General features: G+C 39.0%; 1 protein-coding gene across 10 annotated transcripts in view; it reads right to left on the reverse strand.

Moving 5' to 3' along the window:
* The window catches only part of LOC119734354 (golgin subfamily A member 6-like protein 22), a 58,575-nt gene that overhangs the window by 5,732 nt on the left and 34,999 nt on the right, over positions 1-17,844 (reverse strand). For 6 of the 10 annotated variants that reach the window (XM_038207816.1, XM_038207815.1, XM_038207814.1 and 3 more), the window contains 8 exons: positions 17,144-17,284; positions 16,364-16,390; positions 14,431-14,439; positions 12,402-12,521; positions 11,059-11,135; positions 6,749-6,971; positions 5,539-5,559; positions 4,544-4,630 (listed from right to left, as the gene is read on the reverse strand). In XM_038207816.1, coding sequence (XP_038063744.1) covers positions 4,544-4,630; positions 5,539-5,559; positions 6,749-6,971; positions 11,059-11,135; positions 12,402-12,521; positions 14,431-14,439; positions 16,364-16,390; positions 17,144-17,284 — 705 coding nt within the window. Of the gene's footprint in view, positions 1-1,719; positions 2,662-4,543; positions 4,631-5,538; positions 5,560-6,748; positions 6,972-11,058; positions 11,136-12,401; positions 12,522-14,430; positions 14,440-16,363; positions 16,391-17,143; positions 17,285-17,844 lie in introns of those variants that run through there. The other 4 variants (XM_038207822.1, XM_038207819.1, XM_038207821.1 and 1 more) reach the window with 2 other exon arrangements.

A 17,844-nucleotide genomic window follows, 5' to 3' on the forward strand; every position in this document is an offset into this window, starting at 1 on the left:
TCTCCCCAATGCCAAAAAATCTGCATCTGGAAAAGTGTAAAAACAAATGTGGACCACCCGGTAGAACTGGTCGAAAATTCAAGTACCATGAAATCACCCCAAAAATATATATTAATGGAAAGAATGTTGCAAACTGACGCTGCTTTTTTTCTTCATATATCATCTCAATGAAGGTCATTCATTGCAAAAATGACGATAAAACATGAATCTGGGACTGAGAAACATTTCCAATTTGTTAGGAAATACTTAAAAAAATGTTCTTGACTCTCCATAGACTTTGTACACAACCGCCAAGTAGCGTCAGGTTGCAACATTCTTTCCAAATGAATACATTAATATTTTAATAAACAATGTAATAACTCATACTTAACAATCTCTATCTTCATATCAAAAGTAAACCGAGCTGTTTCTATATTTTCCAAATTCCATCCAAATTAAACACCACTTCAGAAGAACATTAACTATCCCTAAATAAGTAGTTGTTCTTATTGTGAAATTGGCCAATTAAAACAAAACAACGTTAACACTCCATATCACCATGTTGCTAAATATTCTTTCTGTACAGATGTTTTTTACAGCATTTCTACAATAAATATTCACAGTAAATATATATTTTTTAGAAGGCACAAGGACTTTTTTCACACTTATAACCACACGGAAGATGGTGGACAGACACTTCCTGTTAATAAAGAAATATTTCAGCAAAAACTGTTAAAATGTATGTATAAATATATACATTTGAAGTCAACAAACCATTCTAGTTAACTTGGACGAGCAAGACATTGTTTGGAAGTTCCGATAAATTAATAACAACTGATAAATAAAACAAATGCTGATAGAAACAGTTTAAAGGTTATTGTACATTTACAAACATCAAAAAACAAAACTACCAAATCATTATGAAATATGTTACTTGATTGCAAGTGAATAATAGTCTCAAGCATCCTGTGAAATCATGGCACCTAGTGTACTGTCATTTTTAAGAAAAGTGAATTTTTTTGTTATCAATTTCCAACGATAGCCAGCCGACCATCGTTTTTCCAAGTACTTTAGTTAGGCCATATTCCGATTGCGATCAGTTACACAACGGTCGAAAGCCTGATAGTCAAGTTCCCTGACCTTACAATTCCCCAACGTTCATAAATTGCTGTTTCGTCTGAGGTAGGGTCAGGTAACCAGACTACAAGAACAGCATTCTTTTCTTCGTTTTTCCAGTATATATGAACACAAAACTTTGAAGAGGTCAGTGCAACAATAATTGCTTTAAAGTAAACCCCAAATTATAAACGACAGCAAAAGCAAATGTTGTATATTATTACCTTTAATGCACAAACAGAAATGTGAGTACCTTTTCTCATAACACCAAACATTACAACAGCAGAAAATTCATCGTTATATTTGGCCATTTTTCACCTTTTGAACTAAGGCAAATTTTACATTTGATCATTTTCCAACTGATGCTCTAAAAGCAGAGACGGTGTAGCGTGAATATCCGACTCCATGAAATGTGGACTCATTGGTAGTACTGCGCACGCGTGAGTACGATACTACGCTATTTTTAGGATCGTTTCGGGAGGGTGACCTGTCACGTGCGAGGGATCAACCAATAATAGGGAAATAGGGGTCCGATTTTCATAGGAGTCGGATTTTCATGTGACAACGGAGCTTCAGAATTGATAAGACTGACCTTTTTTTTGGACAATTTTGAAAAAAAAAAAAAATGCAAGATAAAAAAGCCTTTTTTTTTCTTCAAATGTTTCCTTTGAAATTCCACTGGGTCACAGCGAGTCATTTTAGATTTCTGTTAAGTGTAACATCTACAGAAGTTGTTAGGTTGCAAGCATGGCATTCTAATGTTACAAAATTCAATGTCAAAATCACGCTTTTTACATTTTTTTTCCAAGTTATAAAATCTTGGAAATACAAGCAAAAAGTCACACACAAACACATAACATTTGTAAATTGTTCCCAATGTTTTGTCCAGCAAAACACAAAATGAACAGTACACTTCGATTAATCTTCCAAAAAGCGGTCTACACTGCTTTACATTTTAAAGCACAACATTGTTTTTATTTTTCTCCCTTAGTTTTTATTCCCAGGAGGAAGGGGGGGGGGTGTTATGGCTTGTTAAAAACTCTGCCCTCATATTTTCGGACTAGAGCAAGTCGCTGACAGATATTTCCAGCCTCGCTCCCTGCATCTTTATCCGTCATCTGTTTCGAATACTGCAAAACCTTTGCGTGTATACACGTCATCCAGCATGAACTGGTTAACTTGTATCTCTAGTTCTTATTTTTTTTTTGTAGTCGCAACTTTAAGTGGCCCTTAGCTTTGAGGCTGGTGATTTCCATAGAACGCGTAATGATTGACATTTTCACAATCTCTGCAGCAATGCAACCAAGCATCAAAGTAATCACTTTGTAGCCCCGATACTGTAAATCCCAACGCATTCCTGAGCTAACTAACATTGTTGCTTCCGGCCGACGTCCTCCCCCTACCTGCTGCACTCCCCTTCTTACTCCCCTTGGCCGACTCCGCCCCGTTGTCCTTGTTTGTTGGCGTCGAGCGTTGTCCCGCCGGGCTCTTGCCGTCAATTAACGGAGCCAGCCGGCCCTGCAACTCCTCAAACAAACCTTGCATGTCTTGTACCTCCTCTCGCCTCTGGGTTGGTGTTAGGAACCAATGCAAAAACACACACGTTTGATACACACGTTAGTAATTAGTCTGGTGCTGGACGGAACAACTACACAGCAATACATGTGTTTAATTTCTTAAAGGCTCAAAGAAGTGTATCTTTCTTAGGAAAATATTTTTTATGCAACTTTCCACTTCTCTTAAATGTATGAAACTATTTGACATCCCTTTTTGGTTAATTTTATTGAAAAGTGCACTTATTTAAACATTAAAAAAGTTCCCATGCTTTTCCGGACAACAGAGAGCGCTGTTGCTGTGATGTCATTTCAGGAAGACAGGTACACGTACAGGAAGGCCTTGGTCTCGAATCGTTTGAATACCTTGTGGGTTGTCTCGGGACTCAAAGACTTGCGAGGCACTTGTGACGGACTTGTGAGGACCTGGCAAGTTCTGAACTACAACACTGATACAGGGCTGCCAACTTTGAATAAGAGCCGAGAGTGAAAATTCAGGGATGGCGCTTGATCAGAAGATCAGAAGCTAATGCGAGCGCGAAGTTCTAACAGCGTGGATTTGGGGCTCCCAAAAAAATTGGGATTCTAGACGCTCTGTAGTACGATCTTAGGGAATTTCTGACCACTTTAACAATTTTTTTTGAGCAAAAGATCATCATTTATACATCAATTTTAAGTTTTATTTGTTTATTTTTCTGCGTGAAAAATCCTGGGTGCGCATGAGAGCTTGAGAACAAGCTGAAATGCACGAGTCTCACGCTCAATGCTTGAGAGTTGGCACACCTGCTGATAAGTGTCTCAAAACTCAGCATGCTCCATGGATGAAGTCGAGTCCATCACAAATCCAGTCACAAGTCCAGTCACAAGAAAGAAGGGATGAACAATAACAAAGGAATGCCTTTGTCAAAGCTCATTTGAATAGCTTGGGATTGGAATTGCGACTGGAGGACTTGTGATGGACTTGCAGGGACTTGTGATGGACTCGACGAAATCCCTGGAAAGCACTGAATATTCCACTAGAAATATTGCCTGTTTTATCTTGTGAACACAAAATGTCCCCCATGAACATTCCACTTGAAAACACCAACAGTGGAATCCCGCGACAAGATTTTAAAGTGTTTACTGCGGTGGAACTGTGGTGGTGTCACGCTCAAGCACATGCTGCACGTGTTCTTAAAGACGGGGCGAACGCACATTTTGGTATTCCTATTGGTCAAAGGATCCCAGAGTGCGTGCTTAATACCTGAGCATGACTCACACGAGTCCTGCGTCACCGCAGAAAATGACTGCCACCGGATTTGTCTATACCATATTATAACATTTGCTCGTGTGCGCATGAGATCGCAAAAAGAACTTTCTAGCTAGGAACACACAAGATATACAGCTTGGATATACTGATCCGAAACAAGAGTAGGAACAGTTTTGACTTTTGCTTCTGCTACGTTTGCTTAGAAGAATTGTCTGTGATACGATACAATGACTGACTCCTCACAATGCAAGTCTGCATTCATGTGCTCTGGAAATGGTTTGAAGTGAGCCCTCTTTTGGCCATTTTCGATTATTCTGTATAAGTCCTATCAACACTTTTTGTTGTACCTTTGAACCCCTTTGAAGCACAATAAATAAAAGATTAGATCAATTTTAGTGGCCACTTTCTTTTCTAGTTGTTGCTATGACAATACTCTCCTAATCAGTGTTAAGCAGACTTTTTGGACATTTTTACCATAAGTGCAAGCAATAAAAAGTCTTAGTAAACTTTGTTGGTAACAAAAATTTGAGTTGAAAACGTGATGATTCGCTCATATTGTTTAGTAGACTGCAGTTCAATTGTGTGTGCTTAAACATCAACACTAGTGCATTGTTGTAATGTGAATTCGAGGAATGCCAGTACTCACAGCTTTCGTCTCTGCATCTATCTTCCTTCCCAGGTGGACTCGGACTGTTTGTATGCTATTCTCAGCTTTTCCTATCTGCTCCTTCAGCTGTTAGTGAAAAACAATAAATGACTACCAATTATGAAGGCTGATAAAAAAAACACAGGAGAGACGTTGGTGGAAGTCATTGAAATACCCACACTTAATTTTTTGCCTGATTTTTCAAGAGGCCATAATGATTTTGACCATTTCGCATCGACTTAATTTTTGCCAAACAATTTTGCCAACAATTTCTAAATTTTTTAAACGGCAAAATTTCCCAGCCAACTTCTGATATACAGCCAAACGACACAAACACTGATTTGCAAGAGTCATTTCAACAGTATTTGTACGATATTTTTTGTGGAAACCTTGTATGTTTCAATACTTCGGGGTGTGCACTGGAGCGTAAACTGTAGGCCGTGCACAACGGCCCACACAACAGTCAGCACACGGTCCGCTTCCCCAGACTACACGGACTTTGTGTGTGTGTGTACAAAAGGCACGAGGGATTATAGTGTTCAGACGTCACCCGGAGGTGAGTTGAGGCAATCTTGGCGCCTTGACCCGTCATCCAAGCCTGTGCAAAAAACAGGCTGTGCGAATTGGTTGAATAGCATTCAAAACTAACCTTCTTTAGTTGAAACTAGATTAGATACAGTATATGTTCAGAAATCTGTGAAAAACTGGTGACACAAAGAAATACTTGCAGGGAATGTCTGAGGCTTGGTTAATTTCAAATCTGTGTGAAAAATGTCAGAGCAAAAGCAAAACACCAATGCCAGTAAATATCAGTGAAGGTGATAATAACTTTCTGCTTCATTTTTCATTCAAAAATAGTTTTCTTTAGTAATAATTCATCAGTAGGAACAAATAGATTGAATAGATTTTTAAAAAGAAAACACAAATTATATGCCGTTAACTTTTTCCCTACAGAACATTAGTCAGGTTGATAAAAACAAGGAGAATATACGAACCTCTTCAAACTTCTTCCGTTGCTGCAATAACAAAAGAAAAAACAAAGAGAGAATTCATTAGTTAGCAAAGGTGGGAAGACTTTACAGTTTTATGTTTACTCCTTTCTTTTTAGTTTAAAAAAGTTGCACCATTGGGAATTGTGTAATACTTTAAAAACCATAAAATCAAAGGATTTATAGTTTATCAAGCGTAATTTCTTACTACGGCAGCTTGCACTTGAGTATTTCCATCAGACTACTACAACACTGATGCAGATTAACCATAATATTGACCTCCAACGCCAACATTTCTGTACTTTGAATCACAAAAAAGAAAGTCCACACTCATTGGAGGGGTCATCATTTTGAATCTGATCGCCTTAGGATGACGTCATTAGCTACATTTTGATACCCCGTTTGCTCCTAAACTTTAAAGACTGTAAATCGTCCAAGATTGGCAACGGTTTATGAAAACTGATGCAGTTGGAAAAGTTGCAAATTTAAAAGATTACGCTAGGAGAAATTGCTAAGTGTAACCAAACACACAAGACCATAATTGGCCCCAATCGACGGCACAGTGCCCAAACAAAGCGCGGGTAAATCAATTTCGAATAGCCTGTGTGCTTCCATGCATACAAGCATTTGTGCGATCGATATTCCGTGGCAGTCGTGTCAGGCAGTGTAACATTGTCTCGCCGCAATTTTCACTCGTGTAATCTTTTAAATTTGCAATTTTTCCAACTGCATCATTTCTTGTAAAATATTGTCAATCTTGGACGATTAACAGTCATTGGTAGCAAACGGGGTATCAAAATGTAGCTGACAACATTCCCCAAAAGTCTATATAAATGACGTCATCATAAGACGATCAGATTCAAAATTATGACCCCTCCAATGATGAGTCTGCACTCACTTTCTTTGCGGTTTTCAAAAAATAATAAAAATCTAATCTAAGATGGAATTTTTTTTTGCGTCGGGGTGATGTAAATCAAATTAGGTTTTGCCCTTCACCGACGTATAAACACTGTATACTCAGTGTGTTACCTCCCGAGTGAAAGTTGGAAAAAAATCACTCGGGTGGGACTCGCACCCACGACCTCCTGCTTTCTAGTGCAGACGTCTTACCACTCGACCACCGAGCTAACGGGATCGGTTGGCTGGTTCGAATCAGATGTAAATAGCAGTGGGTACCGCATTAACTATTCATAAGGTGGAGTTTTTTTAATCTAACCTTATTAATGTTGTCCTCAATATCATCAATCCTAGCCTTGGTGGCCTCGTCCACTTTGCCTCCTCCTTTCCCCTGGGCCAGCTTCTCTTTCTGAGTGACTGGAATGACAGGCACGGCGGCTTCACCGCCGCTAGGTATGGCCTGCTTGGCTGCCTCTATATCCTGCTGGAGCTGGGTGTACTTAGTCTGCAGGTCCTGACGAACCATCTGGACATCACGGATTCTAATTTAAACACAAACAGACAAAAACAGTCAATTGCTATAAATGTTGTGTTCATTTGGTAAAATGCAGTACATGTACAAGGTGATCAACGGATCACATGTGTCTCCTTTCTTCGTGGTATAATATCCCTACATGTTTTGTGTACTTAAAAAAAAGTCAAATTTTTTGCAATTTAAACAATGACCTCAAGTGACCCTAGATGACCTTTGACCTCCAATTTCATAAGAGTTGTGGTGAACCCCCACCCAAGGATCACTCCATCCAAGTTACATTAAAATCCATCAAATTCTATAGACAAAGAAACATTTGAAGCATATATAAGCAATGACCTCTAATGACCCCTACATGACCTTTGACCTCAGCAATCTGATGAAGAAACGTGTCTTCCCACCCAAGGGTCACTGCATCCAGGTTTCATCAAAATCCATGAAAGCATGTAGAAGTTTTACATTTTTTCCCCAAAACTTAACCTAAGCTTTAACACACGGTCATACGGAGATACATCTGTTCCAGCGGATGGGGGTTCTGGGGTAGGAGCACTGTTGTCCTTTTATCCTTTTTTTTCCTAAAGATTGCACTTGTGGGGTACCGTTCCCTTTGTTCAAGTACCCCACAAGTACCTCTGGCGGGTATATATGGGGATACAGAATTTAGGACTGGCAAGTGTCCCCCAATACTTATTTAGGCGACACAAAAACTGCTCAATAAAGCTGTATTTTTGGGTGGATAAGGGCACTGGAATGACACTGAGTTTTAGGAGTGCAAACATAACTGAATTCAGAGTCGCAAGTGTGAGTTTATAAGCAAATGTTCAAGCTACTAAATGATGTAAAAAAAATAATGCTTCAATAAACATGTTATTTCTATGGTTTGTGCCCCAAACTTGTGTTGTTATAGAACCCGCTTTTGCTAAAAATAAAAACATGTGGCCTATGTGAGGTGCTAATGTCCTTAAAATGTGGTGGTAAGATGTTGGTAACTGTCTGATCTCTGACTAAAATTTCATTCTTTGTTCATTGAAATGTCCCACAAAATGGTGTTACTTGAAGAGAAGGTACTTTTTTTTATACCCTGGGAAGAACAAGGAAGCCACTGAAGAAATGTAGTCCTAAGGAAATTTATATAAGAATACATTTAAGTATTTTCTGCCATGTGTAATTATTGCTGTAGTTTTTCTCTTGTATTTAGTTTCGAATGTGCATTATTAGACCCTAACGCTCAATAATCCTCCACATTCCTTACAGCAGTTTTTTTGCTCCCGTGAAAGGATTGGAGATGTTTTCATATTAATATTTTGGTTGTTACTGGAGGATGAAGGCTTAATCCTGATTTAGGTTTGATTGATTTTCGAGGATTGAGGTTTAATGGCTCTGAGAAATAGAGGTGGAGTTCGGAGGAGGGTCATTCTCTAAATTTGGGGTCCACTTTTTTTCCTGTCCCTGTTGCATCTGACATCTACGACTTTATCATTCCAATGCACTCCTTAATGCAGTAGTCCTTCAAGAATGATAACGAATAGCAAACTACCTAAAAGTACTCAACAAATAAAATAATGGTTGGAACTCATCCTTACTGATACTTGAATGCGAAATTACAAAGTACCAAGGTAAAAGGGACAGGAAACATGCCACGCTTTGTACCCTAAATTTATAGGATAATTACATCCTAATTTAAGTTTCATTTTTTTCAAGATGGATGGTCAGGGGAAGTTGGCTCAGAAATATTAAAAGACTGACGAAACTGTCGAAAAAAATATTTTAAAGTCATTTTTTTTTAACCAGATGGCCATAGATATTTAAACTAAACCCTTGGCATCAAATTAAAAAAAAGAAGAGATATTAGAAGAATTCTTAAGTATTGAGATGGCATCCTAGCCTAATGGGCCACAGAATGTACTGCACAATAATGTAATTTACGAACAATGAGAAAAACAATTAAGTTCAGTATCGTTGACTTTACAATGTAATTCTGGGTCCACAAAATAAGTTCAGTGAAATTTGTTTTAGGGTAATCCATTTTTCTTCACGGAAATCAAACTATAAGAACCGACCGAACAATTGAAATTATGACAAATCATTGACCAGCGTCCAGAGAATATTGGGGTTAACAGATAACGCAAACTGTCTTGAGTCAACGCGTGCTGCAAATTAATTGAGAGTACGCAAACACAGTACAGAGCAAAACAGAAAAAGAACACGTCACCTAACAAACGTCTTAATCAAATTTGTGAAAGAAATCGAGTCAAGCTTAAGACGGTGGAATTATTATCCTTGCCTTAATTCAACGATCAATCACAATAGATGCCAAACACTAAAGACGCCTCATTTACACAATACTGTTTTACGCAATACTTTTTTCCATGTTGGTTTTTATTGCGAAAAGTAAAACGCACAAAGTAATACATGTCAGTTTTGCCTATTGGGCTCCATGCAGGAACCAGTAGATGGTGTTTTGAGACTCCTGGTGTGAGCTCCATTTGCACGACACAATGTGTATGTACACTAGTTTTGTAGGCATATTAGCAGTGTTGTAGTCGAGTACTTTTTGCTGAGTACCGAGTACTGCCGAGTACTTAGGTTACTGAGTACGAGAACGAGTACTTCAGAGTACAAGTACAGGTCTCTGAGTACTTCCGAGTACGAGTACGAGTACTTCTACTTCCGAATATGGCCATATGGCAAATGGTTCATTGTGCGTAATTGGCCCAGGCCCAGTCAGACCGATATACAGACCCACTCAAGGCTGGCTGTTACCGGTAAATGTGTCTGTCCGGACGTGCACAGAGAAAAATCAGGAAATTTCGATTTCTCCACAAGCCAATCAACCATTTCAAACTGAAAGTATCGATCAAATAAGGCTGTGGTTTGTCAAGCTATACCATTTTTTTTTTTTTTGGAGTACTGCTATTCGAGTACGAGTACTTTGATGATAGAGTACAATTTCGACATGTCGAGTACGAGTACCATCATTTCGAGTACGGGTACTTTGACATTGGCGTGTCATGGCCTAGCGGTTAAGAGCACCTGACTCATGCTCTGGTGTTTCAGAGGCAACAGTGGCGTGGGTTCGAGCCCGGGCCGGACACTTGTGCCCTTAAGCAAGGCACTTAACCATTATTGCTTCGTCCTTCGGATGGGACGTTAAGCCGGAGGTCCCGTGTGTTGTATAAGGCCTAACGCACGTAAAAGAACCCAGTAACACTTATGGCTAAGAGAAGGGGTTTGCCCTGGTGTTTCTGGCCTCCTAGTTATACTCCCTTGTGGAAGTCCTTAGGAGAAGAGCCAACCAAGTACCAAGTACCATTCGAGTACCAGTACCAGTACGAGAACTCTAACAAAAGCACTTGAGTAGTACTCGAGTACGAGTACCAAGTACGAGTACTACAACATTAGGGACCATTAGAAATGGTGCAGATATGGGATACGTATGTGGCTCGGAAAAACTGGCTGGTTTAATCACTGTTTGGTGTTATTTCATCCCATGAGCGCGAGTGGAACACTGAACAATGTAGTGCGTCTGTGTCCCACATGATATGAGGTTGAAGGCTGAGTGGTAGGTGGGACGCAGACACACTTTTGCTCCTATAAGAAATTTATCGTCAAGCAAACTTAACGCACAGTAAAGATGGCACACTAACGCTGCGTAGGGCCTACACAAACTTTTCATCACTAATATCCTATTACACGTGCCAGTAGTGGGAATGGCCCGCACATCTTAGAAAAGCGTGATACGCTGAGTGCAGTATAGACCATGCTACATGGGATAATGTAGCACGGTTTGTTGCCATGGATCCACCAATCAGGATCGAGGATTCAAGTTTAATCAACAATGTGCATCTCACATCAAAATATTGAGATGTAGATATCTGTTACAATTAGGCCAAAAAAAAAAAATTTCTTCTGCTTCCGATAATATGGCTTTTAAAAATAGGGTTGTAAGTCATGGAATGTTTTTCACGTCAAAACATTTGTGCAAAGGATGGCCACCAGCGGCCTTGGATAGGGCAGAGGGTAGGAGCAAATGGAAGTCGTTGCAGCGCCCTCTACAGGTCTGTCTAAGGTATGCACGTGGTAACCACTCAACTCACCTATCCTTGGATTCTGAGTCGATCAGCCCCTTCATGTCCTCCTGCAGTGTCTCATTGGTCCGATTCATCTCACGAATCTAAATAGCGAGTATGGAAAAATCAGGAAAAAGGAAACTTATTCAATTTCAATATCAGTTCCTTTTTTCAGCTCCATGCTATGAGCACTTCATTTTAAGTGTTGTTTATGTGTGCTTTTGAGTAAAACTCAAAAGCTTAATCAGGTGTGACTCAACTCATTACGACGTACTCATAACTCAACGATCAAACATTCTGGTAGACATCAGTGATTTTTTTTGATTTTTTACAGAATTTTGCATGAAGGTGATGTGAATTTCAATGGAATTTTGTTGGAAATTTTTTTTAGTTGATCAATCATTGTGTTGATTATTCAAAAATAACTTGGAGAAAATGAAGCTTTCCTTTGTTTGCAAACAAAATTCTTTGTTCAGTAAAATATCTAAACTGTTTTTTTTCACAAGGATTGGAAAGCAGTCAAAGACCATTGTGATTTGATTTCAGCTGAAATCAACAACAACACACACTACACATAACAATAAAAAGCTAAGAAAACAAAGAACATTTGAGCTTGTCCTACAAACTCTTTAAAAAAATGTGAAGATCAATTTATTGAAAAATTCAATTGTTGCTATCCTTTATATTGATTAACTCATGCAAAAATCCCGTTTGAAAGGGTCCATGCAATGAATTTTTCTTTTAGGAGCACATTTTGTGCAATTTTCTACTCCTCTTAAATGTTTGAAAACTGTTTGACATCACTTTTTGGTAATTTTATTGAAAAGTGCACTTCTTTAAACATTTAAAATTTTCCATGCTTTTCCAGACAACTGAGGGCGCTCTTGCTTTGATGTCAATTCAGGAAGGCACTGTTCAGTTCAGGGGTTTCTAGTCAAATTGAGAACCCAAAATTTGCCCATTGAAAACATTTGTGAGAAAGAGTTACTCATTGGCTTACTGCCATGAACTGACACAACAACGAATCACCAAAGAAAAGACAATTTATGACAGCAAAATATATCCACAATTCTAGCAACTTTTTGCACTGAAATAGCTGTAACAATGAGGGTTCTGCCTGGAATGACATCACAGTTTTTGCTCATGAATAAGGAAATTCTCATTAGCATAAATACCCAAAAGGCAAAAAATACCCTTCAAAATGGCAAAACAAAAATTGAAAATAAGGTTAAATGGAACACAACTGTGCATTTTCAAGGATAGCATTAAAAAAAACGAAACGAAAGTTAAAAATGGAAGAATTAATCCAATGAAAGAATGGTTGTAGATTTTGGCCCAGTTAGATACTAGTGAAAGTACTTTTGACCCACCTCTGGTCCGAGTTCATCCATACGCTCCTTGATCTGTTTGAGTTTCTTCTCGGCACTGTCCCGCCAGTCGTCTATCTTCTCCAGTTTCTCAGCCTGATCTTCCATCAGCGATTTAGATGCCTAGGGGAAAGAAAAATCCATTACTTACAATGATTGACAGTGCCTGTAGAACTTCAATGCATTCACAAGTAAGGAAGTCATAAAGACAATCCTTAAAACAGAAAAATTGTTACATGTTCATCATGTTTCAGCATTAACAATGAACTGCCTGCGTTGATAAAGATCCTTTGGAAGTGGGTCATGAAAGCATGATTAAATCCAGAAATACAGAAAATTGTATTGTGTCTCCGATACTATAACTTCAAGGTTTAGAACTATGGCCTGGCAACCTTATTAATTAACCCTCCCTCTCTCAGTGGCAAACGGAGAGAGATACCCTATCTGTCAAAATCTATCAAGTGGCTGTTTTTTTAACAGTTTTGTAAATTGGGCTCATATTAGTACAATTGACAGGCTGTGGCAATTTTGTCAACTGAAGGTACCATGCCTTGACTGGCAGTAATAGATATGGGCCCAATTTCTTGGCTCTGCTTACTAAAAATCCCTGCTTACTTTTAATAGCAGAAAATTGTGTACTTACGGTAAGCGTATTTCACGCATTAGCATAGAATTTTAGCTTCTGCGCATGCAAACATCCCGTAACTAAGGATTCTGTGCTTACAGGGTTAGCACATAATTTTTCTGCTAGCGTGGTTAGCTCAAAATGGTGATAGCAAGAGCCACGAAAGTGGGCCCTGGTGGGTTTAAGTACTGCTGAGTGCCTGGCAATGATTGATTTCTTTCAGAATGCAGTGAAGGCACAAAAGGGTCACTCATGCATATCACAGCAAAACAAAGGCATTTATAAGAGGGCAATGGCTGCTACAAGTAAGGTTTATAGAATTGCAGTATTAGTTGAGCTGCATTATTCAAGGACACCCTGTCTATCAAACCCCTTCAACAGGTTTTGACCGATATGTGGCTTAATCCATAGGGGTACAACCGTGCAGAAAAAAAATCCCATAGACACTAGTGCTAAATGCGCATACTTCAAAATTCTTTTAAAAATACTCAGAACTCTCACAGGTATTCAAGCTGCACAGAAAAATGATGATCAATGTGTTACTTTCATTTTCTTTTCTTTTTTTGGTGGGTTGACCATTGACTTTTCGAGCTATTCTCACCCAAAGAAGACGACCCCTATTTTCCCCAAAGCGGAAAAGTAGCCATCTTGAAAAAACCATCCCTCCACAACATGGCAAAACAGCGCCACTTTCGTGCCCAATAGCATCCAAAATGCTCAGAATTGGAAGCCCCAAGTCCGGGCCAGAGGTTCATTACCATATCTCTTCAATTCCCCAATTTTATGGCTCTCAAAACTGAGTTTTTGGACAGTTTGTGACAGTTCTATCAAGGTCTACACATGCAACAAATCCACACACCAGTTAAAAGGGGACAACACAGTCAGTGTTAACTCTCCAAATGCAAACAGATTTGGTAAAGTGGAAATATTAGGAAGGAATAAAAGATGGTGCTTTGACATCTTCATTTGTGCTGCACATACATCACAATCACAGGGAGCCGAGATGGTATTCGGAATGTTTCATGTGCCCAATGAGCAGGGGTAATAATGATGTAGCGCCTTGAGCACCAGTCCTGGTGGATACGTGCACTTTATAAATATCAGCTATTATTATTATTATTATTATCACAAAAGGGTGTCTCTAGCAATGACATTAATTTGTTAAAACAAGGGCGGTGGTGACACACGTCCTGAAATATTCTGGATGGGGTGTGTGAGGTGGTGGGGAAGGGGATAGAGTTAGATACCATCTGACTTGCTTGAAAAGTGTTAAAAACAAAAAAATCAAGATAAAAATGACATCTACATGTACATAGAGAAAAAAAGTTGATTTTGGAGTAAAAGGGTTGAGGATGTACAAATCACACTGTGCGGCACTCAACATGAAAGAAGTCAATATATATGTACCTGCTTATCCTGTCATGGTAAAATACGGTCAGGCATACATGCAAGGAAAAATAAATTCATCAAAACAAGCACTACGAAACATGCATACTCTTATAATATGACTACAGGTACCACTGGGTGAGTATCTCGATTACTCGTGAGTAGTTTATGCTACATTTTTTTCTTCTCATGGTTTTTCATCTACTCGAGTACTCGTCCTGGCGCGAGTAGAAGCAGGTACTCGCAAGGTTTAGGGTTCATGGCTTAATACATCCCCTGCAAACAGGGGTTCCATTCGTCTCCCCCCCCCCAAGAAAAAAATAGAAGTAAATGACCCAAAATGTCGCACAGTAAGGATATCTCAGTGCTGAAAAAATGCGGTGTGACTGCAAGCTATTTGCTTGTAAGTTAATGCATGTCATACTAACATACATGTCAGTTTTCTGCTTTTTATCAGATTTCGGTTAACTTCTCGCGAGTACTCGAATACTCGTGAATAATTTTTTGCCAGTACTCGAGTAAAAAAAACCACTACTCGCCCAGTCCTATCTACAGACTTATCCAATGACCACAATTAGAAGGCATTACTGCGATGGTATTACAATGCTCGTGTGCACGTCACACACGTTGTCAAGTTTGAGATTCGTCAGCGTTTTTTGCAAGTTGTAAACACCCTAATGTGAAGGGAGCACTTAGTCCATGCTACAACCTGCATGCAACTTGTAGAATGTCTTCCTCAATTTTTAAAAGTGATCACTGGATTAACTACAGGCTAAGAAATGCTAAAAAGTCTAATCCGGCGAACAAAATTAGAAGCCATTTTTGAGGTGGTGCCACACTCACGTGCATACACGTTTGTTTATGGTGTAAATTGAGGATTTTCTTTTGTTCCTCTTCCCTTTTCCTCTGTTTGTGCCCTGAACTTTTTTGCAACAGCTCTCATTGGTTTTGTACACGTTTTCCAACCGAGGTGTCCTCGATTCGGTTTCTGTTTTCGATTTATCAATGGCGTTGCACGTGTGTGTCCTCGATTTACACCCTATACACGCGCACGCCGCACACGTTCTTTAAGATGGGGCGCGTGTGCGCATTTGTGATGCGATCAAGCTAGTCGACCCTGGAAAAAAAAAAAAATTATTACAGATTTGAAAAGAGCACAATGTCAGCATTACTGCTGTGAAAACCGCATGCTGGTACCATCTTTAGTTCACAAATTATGGAAGTCAGAACACCAAGAGATGTGATGAAGTGGCCCTATTTTGGCTTGTACCGGTATCTCCAAATACAAATCCCGACAAACGACTCATTTAGCTTGATCGCATCACATTTTGGTAACCCCTTTGGTTGAAGGAGCCCGAAGTGCATGCGTACTACCTGAGCGCCTCTCGCGTCAGCCTGGTGCCACCGCAGAAAATGGCTGATGCCAAATTAGTCTATACTAATGACACATACAACTAATCTGACACCTTTGTATACAAAGCTAATATGTAACTGACAACAGTAAACTGATAACAAATTCCAATAGCAATATTTGCTTCCTTACCATTGGATAGTCGGTTAGAAACAGCTTTACAGCAACATTTGACAAAATATTTAACAGAGGGTTAGTACAAAATATAAACAATACCTTCAATCTCAGGAATTCATTACTAGGCACATTGTTCAATTTTTTTTGTCTAGGTTTCATATTAATTCTTCAAACTTTTCTTCTAGAATATGTTTTCAAGGAATGTTTGATTTTTGGAAACCTCTGTTTTTCCATTTTTATTATTATTTTGTTTATCACTTTTTGTTGAGGACTGTCATCAGGAGACCACAGTCGATTTCATTACTTCCGTGATTACCCAGCAGTTTCATATTGTAAAAAAAAAAAAAAATGAAAAGAGATCAAAACAGGTGATTGTTTTTTCTTTCACATCAGGGCTTTCATTTTCATGAATTTCCCAAAGCTTACCTTATCATCAATCGCCTCAGCAATTGCCTGCAACAAAACAAAGAGAGAAACAACACATATTGATTGCAAGTTGAATACAATAACAAATTGTCTCATAGCTACAAATTTAAAGGCATATAGGATCATTTGCACTTATCCCAAAAGTAACCTGCCAATTTATAATCAAAGAGCTTACTTGGATTAAAGATCGTACTGGTACTAAACACCCCGTGAAATTACTCCGTCTGGCTTGCTGTCATTTAGAACAACTCAAAAAGTCGGTGATTTCTAACGATCAGTCAGTTGGCTGATCATTAGAAATACAGTGTGCTATGGATGAAATCGTCTTTAAAAAGTTGGGCATGGTTTTTCACTGTTTTCTTGATAAGTGTCACATCAACTGGGCTGTAACTTCAACACTATAAGACAAGTTCTTTTAGAACTTAAAGCAGGACTGTTCTTATCAGAACAAAAACTACTTAGCGAAAGTTGATAATAAGCAGGACAAGTTCTTTTCAGAACTAAATATCTTCTAACATGTCTAAGCAGTAGTTATTACCACATGGTGTTACCGCAAACCGAAACAATACCGATACTCCACCATGCAAAGCCTCAAATCTTATATTCAATACTTATAGTTTTGAACATTCTTGTTTGGATTTTGAGAGGTGTTATTATTGGAAACAAACAAATGATCCTATACTTTAATTAGGAATAGCACTCCAATAATTGTACGTAATAAAAAATTGCAAAGGTCAGGAAAAACTAAATGTATCATATGTCACATGTTCAGCATCTCACCTTAGTAACGGTTCGTTGAGTCTCTTCCTCTTGCGATGCCAGCTTGGCCTGCAATGCCATGACCCTCGCATCCAGGTCAGCTAAGCCTCGTAACCCGCCCTGGCTCTGCTCCTCAATCAGTAGCTTCACCTTGTCTTGATACTGCGTGCATTATGGAGAAACAAGTCCAACTATCATGAGACTATCCCTGGTCAGAGTTGTAATGACTCGAGTCAATGACTCAACTCGAGTCCGAATCAAGTCACAAATTTTGGTGACTCAACTCGACTCGAGTCCCTAAGGGTAAATGACTCGCCTCGACTTGAGTCCCTCATCAGAAGACTCGACTCAAGTGAATGCTAAAAGACTTGAGTCCAAAAAAATAAAAGCAAAACTTTGCGAAAAGTATTTGCAATGACTTAAAGTGCAAACTTTATGTCATGTCCCTTTGCGAATACAGTACGGTACAGCAGCCGCTTGTCATTTACAAACATATAACGTGTCACTTTGTGAATACAGTACGGGTACAACAGCCACTTATCATTTTCAAACATACGTGTCACAGACTCCCACCTCATGGTTCTAGCACTCACAAAATACAATCCAGGAACCAGATTTTAAACCCATTTTACAAGTCGTTGTTTCATCAGTGGCTTTGGGCGATTTCTTAAAAAGTTGGAGTCGAATGCCGGCTAAATTTGTGCCCTCCTTTTAATACATTT

This window comes from Patiria miniata, unplaced genomic scaffold (genome assembly GCF_015706575.1).
Source record: "Patiria miniata isolate m_02_andy unplaced genomic scaffold, ASM1570657v1 HiC_scaffold_27, whole genome shotgun sequence".
Classification (NCBI taxonomy): domain Eukaryota; kingdom Metazoa; phylum Echinodermata; class Asteroidea; order Valvatida; family Asterinidae; genus Patiria; species Patiria miniata.